This window comes from Phacochoerus africanus, chromosome 3 (assembly GCF_016906955.1).
Source record: "Phacochoerus africanus isolate WHEZ1 chromosome 3, ROS_Pafr_v1, whole genome shotgun sequence".
Lineage (NCBI taxonomy): Eukaryota > Metazoa > Chordata > Mammalia > Artiodactyla > Suidae > Phacochoerus > Phacochoerus africanus.
Genome location: NC_062546.1, coordinates 35,975,170 through 35,993,833, shown reverse-complemented (window position 1 = coordinate 35,993,833; position 18,664 = coordinate 35,975,170). Strand labels below are relative to the sequence as shown.

Genomic DNA, 18,664 nt, shown 5'->3' with positions numbered 1-18,664 from the left:
CTGAGAAAGGAGTCAATGAACAACAGGCCTAGGAAGCGACTTCTTCCTGGCTCCCTCCGTGGAAAGGAAGACACCTAGGAAGGCCTGTGTTGTCCTTTGCGGTGACTCTGCTGTCCCCAGATGCTGTCGGGGGTCATCTAAGGAGGCTTGGGCTAGCAGGCCACCCACAGGCGTGCACATTTGGATTCTCTGAGTCCTCTAGGAGTAGAGAAACCTGTGCAGAGGTTTCCCCCCCATCCCCACCCCACAAGATGTCAGAAGCTAGATTCCCTGATATGACTGGATTCCATGGAGACAGTCACCCGGACCAATACCGGTGAGCCTTTTCTGAACAAGCCTTTCTGTTTTCAACCCCATCACAAAGGCACCTCCTCCTTGGGGCTAGATCCACCATCCTGGCCAGCAGCCCAGGGGAGACACCAGGGAGGAAGCCCGAAGCCCAAGAAGGGAGGGTGGCTGTGCCTGAGACCGCTGGGTGCAGGCCAACACCTTAAGAAGGTGATGGCAGGAGGACAACTGGAGGCAGGACAGTTCCAGGAATTAGGGCTCTGACCTCAGGGGGTAGAGGCAGGCCAAAGCTCCCTGGAAGACCAGGAGCCTTCTCCCGAGTTTGGCCAGGGACCCTCGGGCCGCCCTGCCCCAGGAAAGTGCCAGCTGCTCTCCTTGCCTCAGCCACATCTCTGGGTTTGGTCCAAGACGATCGATCTGCGAGTGAAGTGTGAGCCTGGGCCAGAGGCGGGAGCCAGGACACCCCTGGCGAGCCCAAGAGCCTCCGGGGAGTCCTGTTCCAGGTCCCCAGCCGGCGCTCAGGGGGATCCCCACAAGGGGGCGGAGGGAAACCCCGGGGACCCGAGGGAGGAAGCGAGCCCGGTGGCCCGGCGGGCATCCCAGCGCCTTCGCCGCGCGCTTCTCTGGGCAGAAGGTGAGGAAGGGGCGAGAGAGACCCTCCGCTCCTCGGAAACTTCGAGTGAACCCCTTTTCCTGGAGACCCGCCTCTCGGCAGCGCGTGCCTCCCGAGGGTGCCCTCCCGCGCCGGCACGATCTCAGGACCGCGCGCGGGGCTCCCTCCCCGCTCAGTCTCCTCCCCACGCGCCCCCTCTCCGCCCGGCTGGCCAGCGCCGCCGCGTCCCCCGCACTGCCCCCCGCCCGCGTCCGAGCCGCCGCGCCGCCGCAGGCTGCCGCCTCGCCCCGTGCTCCCGGCGCGCTCGGCCCCGGCTCGGCCCCGGCCCGGCGCGCGGACCATGGAGTAGGCGGGCAGCCCCGCGACGCGCTCCCGCAGCCCGCGAGGCCGGAGCCAGCCCCGGGTGGCCTCGCCAGCCGGCCGAGTTGACCAGCGGCGGGCCCTCCTCCCGCCGGTCCTTCCCGCTCCTCCTCCTCGGCCGCCGCCGCCCCCGCCTCCCGGCCGCCCCCGCCGCCCCCGCCGCGCCGCCGCCCGAGGCCGAGCGCGGACGCCGAGCGTGGGAGCCATGGCGCGCGAGGAGGACGGGGACCCCGAGCGCCGGGAGGCGGCGGCGCGGGCCAGCGGCGACGAGGAGGAGGACGACGGAGAGGAGGGACTGAGCGACAGCGACGACGAGGACGAAGACCGGGAGACCGGCGGCAGCCGCGAGGAGGAAGGGGAGGCGGCGGCGGCCGCCGGCCAGGAGCGCAGCGAGGACACGCCGCCGCCGAGCGCGGAGCCGCCTCCAGCCGCGGTCCCCGCCGCGGCCGCCCGCGACCGGAGCGGCCGCCGCCCGCCGGGGCCCCCAACGGGGCCGCCGCCCTGCCTCCCGAGGAGGATGCCGCCGTCGCCCGACGAGGAGGAGCGCGAGCGTCGCCGGAGCCGCCGAAGGGACCTTCTGCTGAGCCAGATCTGCTTCCTGGCCTTGGTGGCGCTGCTGCTCTGGTCGCTGTCGAGCATGCAGGAGCACGACGGTGAGTGCTCATCGCCCGCCCCGAGTGGGCGCTGCGACTCCGGCGGCGGCGGCACGGGGCTCCTGGGGCCAAGACGCCCTCTGCCCCTCGGGGCTCCCGGGGCCAGGCGCGCAGGGTGCGGGGCCAAGACGCCCTCTGCCCCTCGGAGGGGGGCCCGGAGGCGGGGGCCGCGCGGTGCGGTAGCGGCGGGCAGGCTGGGGCGCCTGGCTGCCCTGGGAACCCTTACCTGTGCCTCTTGGCTCTGCCCTTCCTGCTCACAAGCTGGAGGGCTGGTGGCGGCGGCGGTGGGGCCCATTACCCTAAACAAGTCCCCAGTGGCCATTATTAAAGTTGTCCTGGTAAGCTTCGTACCTGTGCGGCTGACCACCTGTGCGCTCCTTGGCTTGGGGACAGAGGGCAGGAAGAGGGCTGGTTGACTGGCAAACGCACAGTTAGTTATCCGTGCAAGGCACAGACGGGATGAACCCGGGTGGAAAGCTCCATCCCCGGGGCTTTCCAGAACAGGTGCGGGAACTCCTGGTGGGAAAAAAAAGTGCCGGCTAGGGTTTCAGACTGGTTCTCTTCCACTGACCACTCACTGGGAAGACTGATCCCTTTTGCGGACTTGCAGCTCTGGAAGAAACTGTTATACCGCACCATCCCTGCTCTCACGGGTGCCCTGCCGTGGGTCCCCCCTTTGCTCACAACTTTTGTCTGATTTTTGTCCTTGGCCTTTCTGGAGCTGCAGCAGACCTCGTGGAGAAATGTGCTTAGAACAGTTGTCCACTGAAAAGAGTTTGGATCCTGGGTATGGAGCAGTCAAAGGAATGGAGGAAAGGCTTGGAAGAATAACTGTTGTAAAACGGTTTTATATCCCAGCCAATTCAAGTGGCCCGGTTTGTGGGAAAACAGCCATATAAATGCTTGTAAGAAAAAGCAGTTACAGATACATGCTTTGGTGTTGAGGTAGACGTAGCCCCCATACCAGGTGTTAGGAAGTGCAGAATGAAGGCATTTGGATAGGGGTGGTCAAGTATTTTTAAGGGTGCCATCAGTTAAAAAAAGGGACCCCCTCCCCCAAATAGGCTGTTCTCCTGCCTGGTGGGGAAAGCGGGTGGCGGGTCTTAGTTCAGGTTTTAGCAGACCTCTTGACAGACTTTAGCATATATGGTAATAGAGAGGCCGTCCTGGTCTTCAGTGGCGCCCTGAGGCTCTTTGGTTCTCTCCGTCTCTCCTGCAGCCTACAATGTCAGGCGTTCGAGACCCACCTCAGGACTGTGCCGGGTGAGGAAGGCTGAACCTCTCTCCAAGGGCAGAGTCAGACCTGCCGGGAGCAGTTCCTGGCCAATTCTCACAAAGAGCGTTTTCACTCACCCCCTTTTCACCTTCCCAGTTTTGATGAGTGCAAAGCCAGCCTGTTTTTTGCACCACCTTCAGAAAGGGCCGTTTCAAGTCAATGACATGCCGGCCATTTTCCTGCATGTTGGGGTTCTGTGAACCATAGTGCTCCCACCGCTTTCCAGGCTACAGATGACATTTGTCTGGATGGAGAATGTGACCCAGACAGTTAAGTCCATCCACGACAGTGGGCTGCCTTGGCCCTGGGAAAGCTGGGATGTTCAGCTCTGGAAGTGTGCCAGACACTCTGCAAACTTGAAACTTGGTGACTAGGTGTCACTTGGAAGTGGTCTCTCTAGCAGGGACATTTCTGTCCAGGTGCCACCAACTCAGTTTTAGTTCCACTCCACAGCCCTTTCCATCATTCCTTCCAAGGATCATTCTCCTTCTTACCATTTACATTCTCCTGCCACTCCACCCCCTCCATCCCCCTCCATAAAAGTGAGGCTTAAGAGGACCCACTGGGAGGGGTGCGATGCAGCCCCTACTGCCATGCTATTTGTAATTCTCTCTCAAATCACCATTCTTCCACTTGATAGTTTCATTACGTGATGCTCAGCAGTATTTTGCAAGACCCGGGTTTTTCGATGTCGTTTTTAAGATACCGATTAATGTGCGTGAAGCTGCAGATGACTAATTTTGCTTGAGAGGTTTCTGATCAGCACCCTTAACCATTTGAATAGTGACTTTTACCCTGGCAACTTTGGGGCTGCTCTCCTTGAGGGTCCTTTTAGGGTGGATAAAAAGTTTGGAATTTAGTCTCTTTTTAAAAACACTGTGACTCGGAGATCCCACGTGATAGGGTCACACAGAGGTTGAGGAATAGAGGAAGAAATCTAGAGGAGGTGACCTGGCTCTTTGATCCCACCTCTGTTTCCTGGTATTCATGCCACTACCATTCATCACCGGGTGCAGCTTTGTAATATTTATGTAACCACATAGTGCTACCTTCATACACACCAAAGGTGGTATTTTTATTTATCCACCTTGAAAACCATGCAGTGATTAAGTGCAACTTCTCAGAAGCCTGTTTTCTAACACATATTGATTTTTCTTTTTATATATATACAAAAAGGACAGTTCTTTTACCAAACCAAAATAGGGATTGAGGCAGGTGTGTTACATAATGTTGAATAGCATTTCTAATTGCCTGGGATTGGCGATCCCTTTCAGGACATCTAACCAAACTCAGTCTCGATTCTTTTCTGCTAAGATGAGATGGGAGCCCTGTTAAGGTTAAGTCAGGAAGAATTAACGCTGGAATCAAGAAAAATGTTGATTCTCACAACAGCAAAAGCAGTGACAACATCAACTGGAATTTGGCAGGCTTTTCTCTTCCATCCCTGTGCTATGTAACCTTTCTATGCATAGTCTCATTTAAGTTGCAGACACTCCTTGCTGAAGGTTGAGCCTCCAGCAGTGAAGGAAAGAGGAGCCCTGGGTGCCCTATTTAGTTGTTGCCAGTGAAAATCTTAGTTCTGATGTTTTCAAAGCCATTGGAAATAAGGTGTCAGATTCGCTAACGAGGATTTTCTTTTCTTTTTCTTTTCGCAGTGTGAATGGATTGCTTTGTGTGTTTTGAGTGGTTTAAAAGTATTTAATTTTTCTTTGAAGTAAGGAACCTAGTCTTCTTTATTCCAGAAGTGGTGTGAATAAAGTCCAGAGCTTGTAACTCAGGAGTAATGAGATATCCCCTCTAGAAGGTTCCTAGGGAGGTGAATAGTGAATATATATATATATATATAAATTATGCATGCATATATATGTGTAAACTTTGAGCTACTTTTTGGCTTGGTTACTATTGTTGCATACCAGATCACCACAAAACATAGTGCTGCCAAACTTCTATTTTGTTTTTCTACTCAAGGGTACTTGGTCAGGAATTTGGACAGGGCAGAATGGGGATAGCTTTGTCTCTGCTGCATTATGTCTGGGACCTCAGCTGGAGAGATGGGAGGGCTGGGGACTGACAGCTGGGATCTGCTGTCCTTGGGCGGGGGCGTCATCACTGACACGTTTGGGGCTCCTGCCATCTGTTGGCTGGACCCTCGATGGGGTTGTCAACCAGGACACCTACATGTGGCCTCTCCATGTGACTGCACTTGAACTTCCCCAGAGCGTGGCAGCTGGGGTCCAAAAGAACAAGGTGGACGTGCAGGCATTTTTATGTTTCAGCCTCAGAAGTCATGTGGTACCACTTCCACTGTTTTCTGTTGGTCAGGGCAGGGACAGATGTCAACCCAAGTCCAAGGGGAGGGGATGTAGATGCCACCACTTACTGGAGGTAGGAATGTCAGCATACGTTGGCTGTAGGAGGTGAGCGTATGTGATGGGAGATATTGTTGTGACTATCTTTGAAAGACCAGGGGTGCAAAGGGATGATAACTTAGGCGTGATTGTAGACATTTCCCAAGATGGTAAAAGGCAAATAGTACATGTATATTTATATATGTATATGTGTGTGTGTGTGTGTATGTATGTGTATATGTGCATGTATATGTGTATGTATATACGTGTTTTTATTTTGTGTGTATATATTTATGTATATGTGTATGTATATTTGTATGTTTTGTATGTGTGTATATATGTGTATATGCATGTCTATGTATGTGTTGTTTGTGTGCATGTATATGTATATATGCATGTACATATGCACACACGTATGTGTATATGTGTATGGATACACATGTATATATGTGTGTATATGTCTGCATATATGCATGTGTGTATGTATGTTTACGCACATATATGTATATGTGTAAGCATGTATGCATATGTGTGTATATGTATGCATGCATATGCATGTCTGTGTGTATGTGTGTGTGCATGTATGTGTATTGTGTGTGGATATGTGTATGTGTATATGCACATTTGTATATGTGCATATGTGTGCATGCATGTTTTTACATGTGCATATATGTATATATTGTAAGTGTGAGTATATGTACATGTGCATATGTATTTATGTGTGCACATGTGTATATATGTGTGTACATATATGTGCATGTATATATGCATCAATATGTATGTTTTTTGTGTGTATGTATATGTGCATACACATGTGTATGTGTGTATATGTCTGTATATATGCATGTGTGTATATGTTGTTTATAGGTGTATGTGTATGTATGTATATGTGTAAACGTATGTGTGTATGTATATGTACGTGTGTATACATATGCATGTCTGTATGTATATAGGTATATTGTGTATGTATATGTGTATGTATGGGTGTATGCATGTTTGTATATGTGCATACGTGTGTATGTATGTGTGTATTTGCATACTTGTATATATATTGTATGTGTGAATATATGTATGTGTACATATGTATTTATGTGTATATACTTGTATGTACGTGTGTATGCATGTATGTGTGCATGTGTGTATGCGTGTATGTGCATGTATGTGTGTGTGTATGTATACAGTCTTTATTGAAATACTTTCTAGTCATGAAAACGTTGCTGCTCTCTGTAACTGGTTGGGGTCCAGAGGTGGTATTTGAAGAGAGACTGCAGTGGGGATTTGAACGGTAAATTCCAGTTGCGGAGCTGAGAGCCTGTCTTTTGCTTTGTGCTTTCTGTTCCTCAGGGGATGGTGACCACGACCTTCCAACCCCTCCTGTGGCTTCCTGGGAGGCCTTGCTGGATTCTCCAGCCCTGTCTTCCCTCTCTGGCCTCTCCTGTCCATGGTCACCACTCTGGCCTTTCTTCTGCTCCTCAGAAGGGGCCACTTCTGCAGGTGCTTGTCCCACTGTCACCACAGCAGCCTGTTCATCCTCCATCCTTCACTTCTGGGCCCAAGCAAGAGCTTCCTGATGGGCCTGCCCGGGTCTTGCTCTCCGAACACGCTGCGTTTTCCCTTGGTAGCCTTGATCGCAGTTGGCAATTATGTATTTATGCTCCTAGGGTTTGAACACCATCTCCTCTTCAGGAGATTCTAAGCTCCAGGAGGTCAGGGACCCTCTAAACTTTCCTCATCTTGGTCCCCTCATCACCCCACCCAGAGTAGATGCTCAGAAGGCATTTGTTAAGTAAGGAAGCTGTCTTGATGTCTACCTGACAGTGCCTGTGATAAAACCTAACTACGTGTGTCACAGACCCACTTACAGGCACATGCTGTTTTCATGATTTATAATTTGGCTTCCAATCCAGCAAATTTGAGGCTGTTACACATTTTTTTACCGACTAACCCTGAGCTGAGAAGGGCGAATGCCTTGCTCAGTGTCACTTCACTAAGGACAGGATCTGAAACCCAAGCCCACCCGTATCAGAGCTGCGGGCCACTGCACCCCAGCCCCAGCCTAGGAGGGGACAGGAATAGAAAATGGGAATCACACTGTCTTTTTCAGTCGACTTGGGAGTAAAGGAGTAACAGAAGGTTGCTTTCATAGAAGCAGTATTTTAGAAAAACATTCCTTTTCAACCTTTTCTATTTTCCGCCTAAACATATATAGATGTGTCTCCTTCCTCCTGGCTTTTCTTAGCTGCTCATCAACCCAGATTTTTCTCAAAGATTTCCTTCATTTGTGAGTCTTGAATCCTAGTGGGAAGATTTTTTTTTTTTTTTTACCCTGAAGGGTTGGCAAAGCCAAAAGAATTGCAAAACCAGCCATTCGCTGAGAATTCCAAGGCCTGGTGGAAGTTGGCTGATAGGACAGGATTTTGGCAACCCTCTTTTTCCTTAAGGAGATTTCTTTTCCTTGAGCAAAATAACTTTTTCAGGGGGAATAATAGTATGCCGACACTTATAATAGGGAAACCTGGGTTTGGTAGTTTCAGAAAATGTCCCTGGGAGTGTCCATTTTGTCTTAGTGGGTTATGAACCCAACTAGTATCCATGAGGATGCAGGTTCAATCCCTGGCCTCACTCAGTGGGTTAAGGATCTGGCGCTGCTGTGAGCTGTAGTGTAGGTCACAGATGCGGCTTGGATCCCACATTGTTGTGGATGTGGAGTAGGCCAGCAGCTACAGCTCTGATTTGACACTAGCTTGGAAACTTCCATATGCCGCATGTGCAGCCCTAAAAAGTTAAAAAAAAAAAAAAAAAGGAGTTCCCATTGTGGTGCAGCAGAAACAAATCCGACTAGGAAAAATGAGGTTGCAGGTTCAATCCCTGGCCTCATTCAGTGGGTTAAAGATCCGGCGTTGCCGTGAGCTGTGGTGTAGGTCGCAGACGTGGCTCAGATCTGGCGTTGCTGTGGCTCTGTCATAGGCTGGCGGCTACAGCTCTGATTTGACCCCTAGCCTGGGAACCTCCATATGCCGTGGGTGCAGCCCTAAAAGGACAAAAGCAAAAAAAAAAAAAAAAAAAAAAAAAAAGAAAGAAAAGAAAAGAAAAAGAAAAAGAAAAAGAAAACGTCCCTGAAGTTGTACAGCAATCGAGTAGTCCTGCCAGGAAGGGAATTTGAGTTTGGCCTTTTCCTGCCTTCAGTTTCTGTAGAGCTTGTTTGGCAATGCTTTTTGTTTCTTGTTTGCAGCCGTCTCTAATATGGTGTCATCCTGTGGGGTTTGAGAATTGGAAGTGTTGGGGATTCAGGGGAAGAAGGTTTTTCTGTGACTGAAGTGGTGCTGGGCAGCATTCAGGCAGTTTGGATCATGGGGTTCATAATTTCTCAGATGTGGATGGCATCTTCCAGACTCTCTCCGATTACTGAGGTCTCGTGGGGTCCACCTGCTGGTCGCTCATCCTCATCCCTCATCTGGGTGATGCTTTTCATTGCTGCCAGTCTGGGGGGCTTTCCTGGCCCTCTCTGGTCTCTCCAACCCTGCCTGCACCTTTGGAAATGGTTCCTTATGAAACTGCCTTTGGCCACATCCCTTGAGTGAGCTCCTGCCTGGACCCAGCCCGTGTAAGATACAGGGACCTTCATTCTTCCATTCAGTAAACACGTGGCTGGCTTTTTGCTTGTTGCTGGGGTGACAGCCATGTCTGAGATGGATATCCAGAGCATCCCCCTGATGCTCAGATTTTAGTGGGAAGAGAGGCACTGAACAACTAAGTTTTGAGAATTACGAGAGACAAATGAGAAACACAGCATGGGCGTGGAGAATGTGTTAGTGGTCAGGAGAAGCTGGCACCTGGAAAACAAAAGGAATTAGGTTGGTGAAGAATGGAGGGCGGAAACACAGACTTAGAGAAAAATGGGTAAAAGAAATGGAAAGGCAGTTTACACACATACACACACACGTATACACGCTCACCCTTGTATATGGCCAGAAGACACAGGAAAAATTCTCAGCCTTGGTAGGAACCAGGGAAATCTAAATTTTAAAATGATGAAATATGATTTTCCGAAACCAGACTGGCAGAAATGAAAACAAAGTGTCGGCTAAGATGCTGGGGAGTCCGCTTCTCTCATTTACTGCAGGTGAGGAGGTAACTTGGTACCCTAACCTTGTGAGGGAGAGGACGGCAAGCTGACCAGGCACGAGGCACGGACCTTCCCACGAAGCCTTGGCCTTTTAATGAGTTTGATGTGTAGAAAGGGGAGCAGTGGGGTATGAATGGCAGTGCAGAGATGCTTGAGACTTAGAAAAACTCAACGTGGCTGGACCCATCTGTGACTGTGGAGCATTTTGGTCATGACTCTGTGAACTCTAGAGTTTAGAGATTAGGTGGGAGCTGGAGGGAACTGGGCAAGGCCCTGTCGTTTCCTGAGCTGTCCAGACCAGTCCAAGTTGCTTATTTAAATCATAAGATTCAGCTATTATTCTTGCTTGTCAATCACTCCTCATTTCTGGGAGACGGAGAACAAAAGATAAGGAAGCTCATCACTGACCTAGTTTGGAGGAATTTCATATTGCAACTTTGTATTTTTCTCTTCCTTTCCCTCTATGTGCTTCTGCACCCCTTTGGCCTTAGCAGAAGTCATTTTCACTTGGGTGACATGCCGAATCCGTGAAGAACAGGAAGTAACAAATGGGTTTCTTGAGCAGGACTTTGATGTAAGAACAAAGGGCGTGGTGAGAAGCATGGGTGACCAGGAGAAAGGGGGGATGCCACAGTGGACGGCAAGATGTCACTAGCACCATTTTTTCCAGTGTGTTCTTTCTCCAGTGGTGCCAGTGTGTTCTTTTTCAGATTCTTTTCCATTATAGTTTATTATGAGATACTGAATATGGTTTTGTTTGCTATACAGTAGATCCTTGTTTATTCATTTTAACATGTGGTAGTTGGTGTCTATTAATCCCAACCTCCTAATTTATCCCTTTTCCACCCACCCCTGTACCCCTTTGGTAACTGTAAGTTTGTTTTCTGTATCTGTGAGTCTTTCTGTTTTGTAAATAAGTTCATTTGTATCTCTTTTTTTTGTTTGTTTGTAGATTCCACATCTAAGGTATATCGTATGATATTTATCTTTCTTTACCTAACTTACTTAGTATAATAATCTATAGGTCTATCCATGTTGCTGCAGATGGAATTATTTCATTCTTTTTTATGGCTGAGTAGTATTCCATTATGTGTATATGTGGAATATTGGAATATATATGAACACACATACACACACACACATCTTCTTTATTCATTCATCAGTGGACATTGAAGTTGCTTCCCTGTCTTGGCTGTTGTAAATAGTGCTGCTGTGAATATTCGGGTATATGCATCTTTTCAAATTAGAGCTTTCTCCAGATACATGGCCAGGAGTGGGTCAATTTTTGTTTTTACAAGTGCCATTTTTGTTTTTGTTTTTGTTTTGTTTGTTTTCTGTTTTTGGCTGCACCCACAGCAGGTGAAAATTCCTGGGCCAGGGATGGAACGTGAGCCACAGCAGCAACAACACCAAATCCTTAATCGCTAGGCTACCAGAGAATTTCTACTAGCACCATTTTTAAAAAAGAACACTAAATACTCATTTGGGGACATTTTGACTTTGATTACGGGTAGGACACCTAGGTGGAATATAGCTGATGGTTATAAGTCAAGATTATAAGTAGTCGTTACAGGGAAGGTTCTGTGAGGGTTGCACGAGAGTGAAAATTGTATCTTTGGTCAGTCCTGTGGGTCTCAGTTTTCCCTGCACGTTGTAATCACTGGGGACCTTTAAGCCTTACTCAGGTCTGGGTCCTGCCCCCCGCCCAGGGGTTGTGAGGTAGTGTCCCTGGGTATAGCCTGGGCTTTGGGATTTTTCAAAAGTGAGCCAGAGGAGTCTACCGCGGCAGCCAGCCCTGGGCACCACTGGGCCAGATCAATGGTCAGTAAATCTTGTCTCAGCCACCTCAGTGCCCTACATAACTAAGCTGTGAAATACACTGGGCTTAATTTTTCTGTCCTGAACATGAATTAGTATTTGTTTTTCTGCTTAGGATTCTACGCCTTTACTACCAATTGAAGCCCAAATTTTCCTCTGGCTGCCTTCATCTCCTCAAATGTACAGTGCTGTTAAATACCCTACCAGCTTCTCTTTGGAGGATATCTTCTGCAGATTCTTCTGGCCTGTTCTGGTCTGCACAGGTTGCTTGTTAAACCTGCTGCCCACCTGGCATCTTGACACCTTCCTTCAGCTTCATCCTCCATCGTTTTTTGTTTGCTTTTTGTTTTTCCTCCTGCTCTTCTTATGTTGAGAGCCCCCTTTCCTGGAACCCACATGGGTGTCTTTCTTGGTTTATGCCTTCATTTCTGGTATACATTTTTTGGGATCACATACTCCAGGTGCCTCCTAAGACGAGGGGTATAGAAATAATAAAGTTTGAGATAGTGTAGGTTTGAAAAGATATCAATTCTGCCTCCACACTTCGAAGACGGATCGTTAGGCTGGATCAGGGGTTTAGGTTGGAGCACATTTTCCTCAGCGTTGCGAAGGTATAGCTCTTCCAGCCTCCAGTGTTGCCTCTGAGAAATCTGATGCTGCCTGAGCTTTTATTTATTTATTTAGATGGCCGCCCCGTGGCATCTGGAGCTCCCGGGACAGGGATCATCAGATCTTAGCCCCTGCCTTGAGCTAAGCTGCAGCTGTGGCAACGCCCGATCCTTAACCCACTGTGCTGCATCAAACCCACGTCCCGGGGCTCCCAAGATGTTGTCCATCCTGTTGGGTCACAGCAGGAGCTCCCTGAGGTTTTATTTGCTTTGTATGAAACCTGTTTTTTCTCTCTGAAAGCATGTATGCTCATTGCTCTGCTTCTGATGTTCAGGCATATCACAGGTCTATGGCTGCTGCAGTTCTGTTTTCATGCATTTTCCTGGGTGTACTCACCTGGTTCTTTTAATCTGGAAGCTTATATCCTTCAGATCCGGGAACTTGTCTTTTTGTGATTTCCTCCATCCTGAGTTCTCTCTTTACTCTTGGTGGATTATCTCGTATTTGGGTGTTTGACTTCCTGGATTGATCTTCTGATTTTCTCTTTTCTCTCTCTCTCTCTCTTTTTCATCCTCTTGCTCTATTTTCTGTAGGTTTTCTTAACCTATCTTCTATATTTTATTTTTTTGGGATTTTATTTTATTTTTTAAATTAAAGTATAGTTGATTTACAGTGCTTCTCTAGTTTCTGCTGTATGGCACCGTGACCCAGTCTCACACACACTCACACACACACACACACACACACACTCCCTTTCTTCTATTATCTTCTATCATGTAACCATTTCTCCTAATTCTCATACTGAGTTTTTAATTTCTGCTGTCATATTTTTAATTTCCAAGAGCTCCTTTTCCCTCTGCAAGTTATTTTTAGTATGATCCTGTTCTGCTTCATCAACACGCAGTCTCATCTCTTATATCCCTACATATATTAATAGCAGTCTTGAAAGTTTTCTTTTCTCTTTATGGACTCTCTTTCTCCAAGTTGCTGTGTCTGTTGTTGTTTTGCATATTGTGTGCTTTTTTTCTTATGCCAAGGAATCTTTGGCCTCTATTCACATATGAGGCCATTAACAAGATGATTAGAAACTATGCATGTGGGAGGGGCTGCTGATGGTGCCTCTGTAAGGTGATCTGAGTGGGCCATACTGCTGGCAATGCACTTGTCTCTAGCTTTAGGTATTTATTAGGGAGCTGTCAGATTTCCCAGAGAAGGGTCGCCCAGTCTCCTTGAGGGGAAAGACCTGGTTACTTCAGGGACTCCGATGGGAGAGGAAGTTGGGGTTATGTGTACATAGAGGGTTTGTGCAAAAGAAGCACTCCTATACTCAAGGACGGCATGAGTGTGAAAGAGCTGACAATTTATTTAGTTACATTGCAGGACCATCCCAAGCAGCATAAGTCTCCCTCCCTTCCTCCTCCCCAAACCCCTCCCCGCCTTCCTCCTTTCTTTTATGTTTATTTTTTATATTTTTGCTTTTTAGGGCCACACCTGCAGCACATGGAAGTTCCCATGCTAGGGGTCGAATGAGAGCTGCAGCTACTGGTCTATGCCACAGTGACAGCCAGCACCAGATCCGAGCCGGGTCTGCTCTCTGCACCACAGCTCCTGGCAAAGCCGGATTCTTAACTCACTAAGTCACATCCTCACGGATACTAGTCAGGGTCTTTACTGCTGAGCCACAACGGGAGCTCCTCCTTTCTTTTGACTCTTCTACATATGAAACAGGTACGAGTGAGTTGCTGCCTCCTGGGAGGTTTAATGGTCTAATGGGGGAAGACATGGTTTTTACTATAACCTTTTTTTATTAATTTAAATTTTTTGTTAGGATCGTTGTAGATTCACGTGCAGTTGTAAGAAACAATACAGAGAGATTCTTTATACATTTCTTCCAGTTTCCTCCCAGGTAACATTTTGCGAAACTTGAGTTTGATATCATAACCAGGGTAGTGTCATTGATGCAGTCCACCAACCTTATTCAGATTTCCCCAGTGCCATTTATGTTTGAGTACATGTGTGTGCGTGTGTGTGCACGCACACGTATGTGTGTGTGTTTTAAGTTCTATACAATTTTATCACCTGCGTAGGTTCATATTAGCCCTGCAGTCAAAATATTGGACTGAGCCAGTATCACAAAGATAGCTTGTGTTGCCCTTTTATAACCACACACACTCCGTGTACCTTTTTCTACAAAAGAAAGTCAAGTTAAATAACTCCTGTCACCTTTTCCCAAAGTAAAGCTAATTCGAAAATTAGAGCTCTAGGAGTTCCCTTTGTGGCTCAGCGGTTAACGAACCCGACTAGGATCCATGAGGTTGCAGGTTTAATTCCTGGCCTCGCTCAGTAGGTTAAGGATCTGGTGCTGTCATGAGCTGTGCTGTGGTGTAGGTCGCAGATGTGGCTTGGATCTGGCGTTGCTGTGACTGTGGTGTAGGCTGGCAGCTACAGCTCCGATTCGACCCCTAGCCTGGGAACTTCTGTATGCCGTGGGAGCAGCCCTAAAAAAAAAAAGCAAATTAGAACCCTAAGGATTAAGGGAACTTCCACCACCAGTAATATTGCTGGACACCGGAGCCGGCTAGTGACCTGGGACGGGAGGCAAGAGTAAAGAAGATCGGTCTGCATGAGCGAATCCGGGACGGATGTGGAGTTTCTCAGTCACTGCAGTTGTATTACTTTCAGCTAAGGGCCAGGTAAAGGCTACACATGGCTAGTTAACAGTTTCTCTGGTGAATAATTTTTTTTCTGTCATTTGCACAATATTTCTGAATGAATGCTCCATGAAAGTAGTTCACTCTTTTGTTCTTCAAGCGGTTTTACCATGCCCTTCTTTTTTTTGTTGCCTTTTTTTGGGGGGTCTTTTTTAGGGCCACACCTGCAGCATTTGGAGGTTCCCAGGCTAGGGGTTGAATCACAGCTGTAGCTGTTGGCCTACACCACAGCCACAGCAACACGGGATCCAAGGCGTGTCTTCGACCTACACCGCAGCTCACGGTAACGCCGGATCCTTAACCCGCTGAGCGAGCGAGCGAGGCCAGGGATCGAACGTGCAACCTCATGGATGCTAGCTGGGTTCGTTAACCTTGGAGCCATGCCGGGAACGTCTAGCCACGCCCTTTGAAACACTGCTTTCACCGTTATTTGTTGGCTGGTGTAGAATATTGGAGATGGAGATCTTGGGGATCTTTTATCTTAACATCTGATTTTAGGGTTGAGGAAACTGACATGAAGGAGATTTGAAATTGGGGCCAGAAAACCCTGGTTTTTGGACTCGCTGCTTGGTAAACACTTAAGGGAAAAAAAACCGGCAGAAAGTTAAGATTAGAAATATATTTAATGTAGATGGACTGGGTGAAATTATTTCAAACTCTTCAGTGTTTCTGAAGGGCTAGAATCTTGCTGGGAATTATTTGGCGTGCGGTGTGGTCACTAAGTGGGGAAAATGAGGGACTTTTATGGGGGGCTGCTCCTTCTAACAGATGTGATTTATTCAGAAATACTGGCTCTTAGGACCCTGTTAGCTTGCTTTAGGAGAAAGTTACTGTTTTGGGATTTTCTTCTACCTGGGTAGTCACCCCATAAAACCGAGAGAATGATTGGTCGTTTTGGAAATTAGTGCCCATGAATTTTTCTAATTAGCGATTTTTGAGTTTAAAAGATTTCAACTGGTTTCATCTCTGATGTTGCAATATTAGTCTGTGATCTGAACATGACTTTGAAAGAAAGCGAAGTTTCCTAGCACCTTAACAACCCAGGCTTAGAAAAATCTGATGGTAATGACCTTCTGCATGGGATTTCCTTGTTTGGGCATCAGAAATCACAAGTGTTTGTTGGGGTATGTGCAGAAGTTTGTCATTGAACCTACTTTCCATAAATCGGGGCATGAGGAAGGTCAGTTTTAGTATTTTCCAGCGTTGTGGTAAATTTCCTCCCTTAGTATTTTTAACGCTGATGTAATACTATATATAGCGTCTTGAAGCCTTTTTTTTTTTTAATTTTTTTTTTTTATGGCCATACCTGCTGCATATGAAAGTTCCCGAGCCAGGGTTTGAATTCAAGCCACAGCCAGGACCTACGCCGCAGCTTTGGCAACACCAACCGGGTCCTTTAACCCACTGTGCCAGGCCAGGGATCGAACCTGCGCCTCCACAGTGATCCAAGCCACTGCAGTTAGGTTCTTAACCCATTGTGCCACGGCAGAGCTCCCTGAATCCTGCTGTTAAAATTCAAAGCAACTCAAATACAGTGGAATTGACTGACATTCAGGATGTAGAACAGAAATATCACCCCTCAAAACTCCCTCAGACTCTTCCTCTGTCCTCACACCCTCCCCCATCCCCAATCCCTTGTTCTCTGTCACTGTAGTTTTATCCTTCTGAGAAGGTCATCCAAATGGAATTCTGCAGTTTGTAATTTTTTGACACTGGAGTCCTAGTTTGTCGATTTTTTTTTTTTTTGCCATTTCTAGGGCCGCTCCTGCAGCATATGGAGGTTCCCCAGGCTAGGGGTCGAATCGGAGCTGTAGCTGCCCGCCTATGCCACAGCCACAGCAACTTGGGATCTGAGCCTCGTCTGCAGCCTACACCACAGCTCATGGCAACGCTGGATCCTTAACCCCCTGAGCAAGGCCAGGGATCGAACCCGAAACCTCATGGTTCCTAGTCGGATTCGTTAACCACTGCGCCACGATGGGAACTCCTGTCGATCATTTTTATCCGAGATGAATATTGAACTTCATCAGATGCTTTTCCTGCATTAAATGATACGATCCCATGGTTTTTCTTTTTCAGACAGTTAATTTGGTGGATTGCATGGATTGATATTTGATTGTAGAATCATTTGTACCATGGATAAGCCCCCCTTGACCAGGGCGTGTTTTTCATGGTACATTTTCCTGGATTGGAATTGATCACTGTTTGCTGAGCATTATTAAAAATCATAATACTTCTTAGTCTTATGTGAATTTATTATTATATATTATATGCACCTATATAATAAATACCTGCATATGCATATATAATACTTCTGATATATTAAGTGACATTTATTGAACACTTAGCATGTTGGAGGCACTGTTCTAAGAGCTTTTCCTGCGCTAGTGGAGTAGGTACCATGGCTATCTCCATTGTCCCTGCAAAGAAAAGTAAGGCGCAGAGAGTGTAGGTCAGTTGCTCAAGCTCACAACGTTTCTATGTAGCCAAGTAAGATCTACACTCAGGCTGACTGACTCCAGATGCCAGTGGTTTTAACCATGACACTGTAGCCTCTGATTGTATCATAATGTGTTTATTTGGGATACAAAGGTATTTTCCATGTCCTGGCTGTGATAAATGTTCTTGGACTGGAGGCCGTGATAATCTCTGACAGCTTCCTTAGGTTGGATTCTTAGAAGGGCTGTTTCAGTGTCAGAGCGCCTGCCTGTTATAAAGCTGACACAAGCTGCTGTATGATAACTTTCCAGGAATTGGAACCAATTAGAGATTCCAGCAGCAGTGTTTGAGGGCGCTCCATTTCGTGTGCTCTGCCAGAGTTGAATATTATGGTTATTTAACATATTTTAAATTTACTTGGATGGCAGAAAGACAGTATCTCATTGCTTTAGTTTGCCTTCCTCCTTTCGCAGCGAAACTAAATATTTTTAAAGATGTTTATCGGTCATTTATTATTTTTTTCCTTGTGAGAAAAATTTGTTCATGTCAGTTCAGTGTTGTTCTTACTGATTTGTAAGAATTCTTTATATAAATCTTTTATCCTATTTCACAAGTTTAGCTGGATTGGGGGCATAGAGAAGACATTATTTTTATCTAGTCAAAGCTCTCTCTCTTTTTCCTTGTATTTTTCTCATTGTTTTATTCTCAGATTCAGGATCTCCATCACAGATTTATATCACACAATCCTTTACGTCTTCCCCTTCCCTGTTTTTATGGCTTAACTTTAAAGTAACCCTTTACTACATGTGAAATTTATTTCTAGATGAATATTTCCGTGGATCAACAGGCTTAACAGTTACATTGTTCATTGAGTAATACTTCCTTTACCCACACATGTGTGGTGTCGCCTTCATTGCAAGCTTATTGTCTTATAAGAAGCAGTTTTTATGATGTCTGTTTTATTCTATTTTCTATTTCTCTTGTTAATTGCTGTAGGTTATTCACATGTTAATTATCAGTAGAGCAAGACTCCTCAGCACTTGTTTTTGGGGAAAAAAAAATCACTTGCTATTATCATTCTTTGGTAGTTCCAGGTGAACTTTAGAATCTCTTAAATTCTGTCCAAATGCTTCTGGATTTTTCACAGATTTATAAAAATTATGGAAATATGGCATTTATAGCATCAATTCCTCTCATTCATAGTGTGCTTCTTCATGTGAGCAAGGCTTTAGAAAAGTATCGGTCAAGATTCCTGGTTATTTCCCTGTCTCTTACATTTATTTGTTAAAGTTATTCTGGTATTCATTATTGATGGTGGCTATTGTTTTATTTCTTATATTTTGTGGAAATATTTCTTCTTTATAATTTCTTCTTAATTTTATTCTTTATATATTATGCTTAAGTATTAAGCCATGTAAGTAAT

The 18,664-nt window shown here is 46.8% G+C and overlaps 1 protein-coding gene across 1 annotated transcript in view; it reads left to right on the top strand.

The window, feature by feature from the left end:
* The first annotated feature begins 1,403 nt into the window (after positions 1 to 1,403).
* SLC24A3 (solute carrier family 24 member 3) overlaps positions 1,404 to 18,664 on the top strand; it is a 510,935-nt gene continuing 493,674 nt past the window's right edge. The window contains exon 1 of the mRNA XM_047771613.1: positions 1,404 to 1,914. Coding sequence (XP_047627569.1) covers positions 1,467 to 1,914 — 448 coding nt within the window. The 5' untranslated portion in view covers positions 1,404 to 1,466. The remainder of the gene's footprint in view (positions 1,915 to 18,664) is intronic.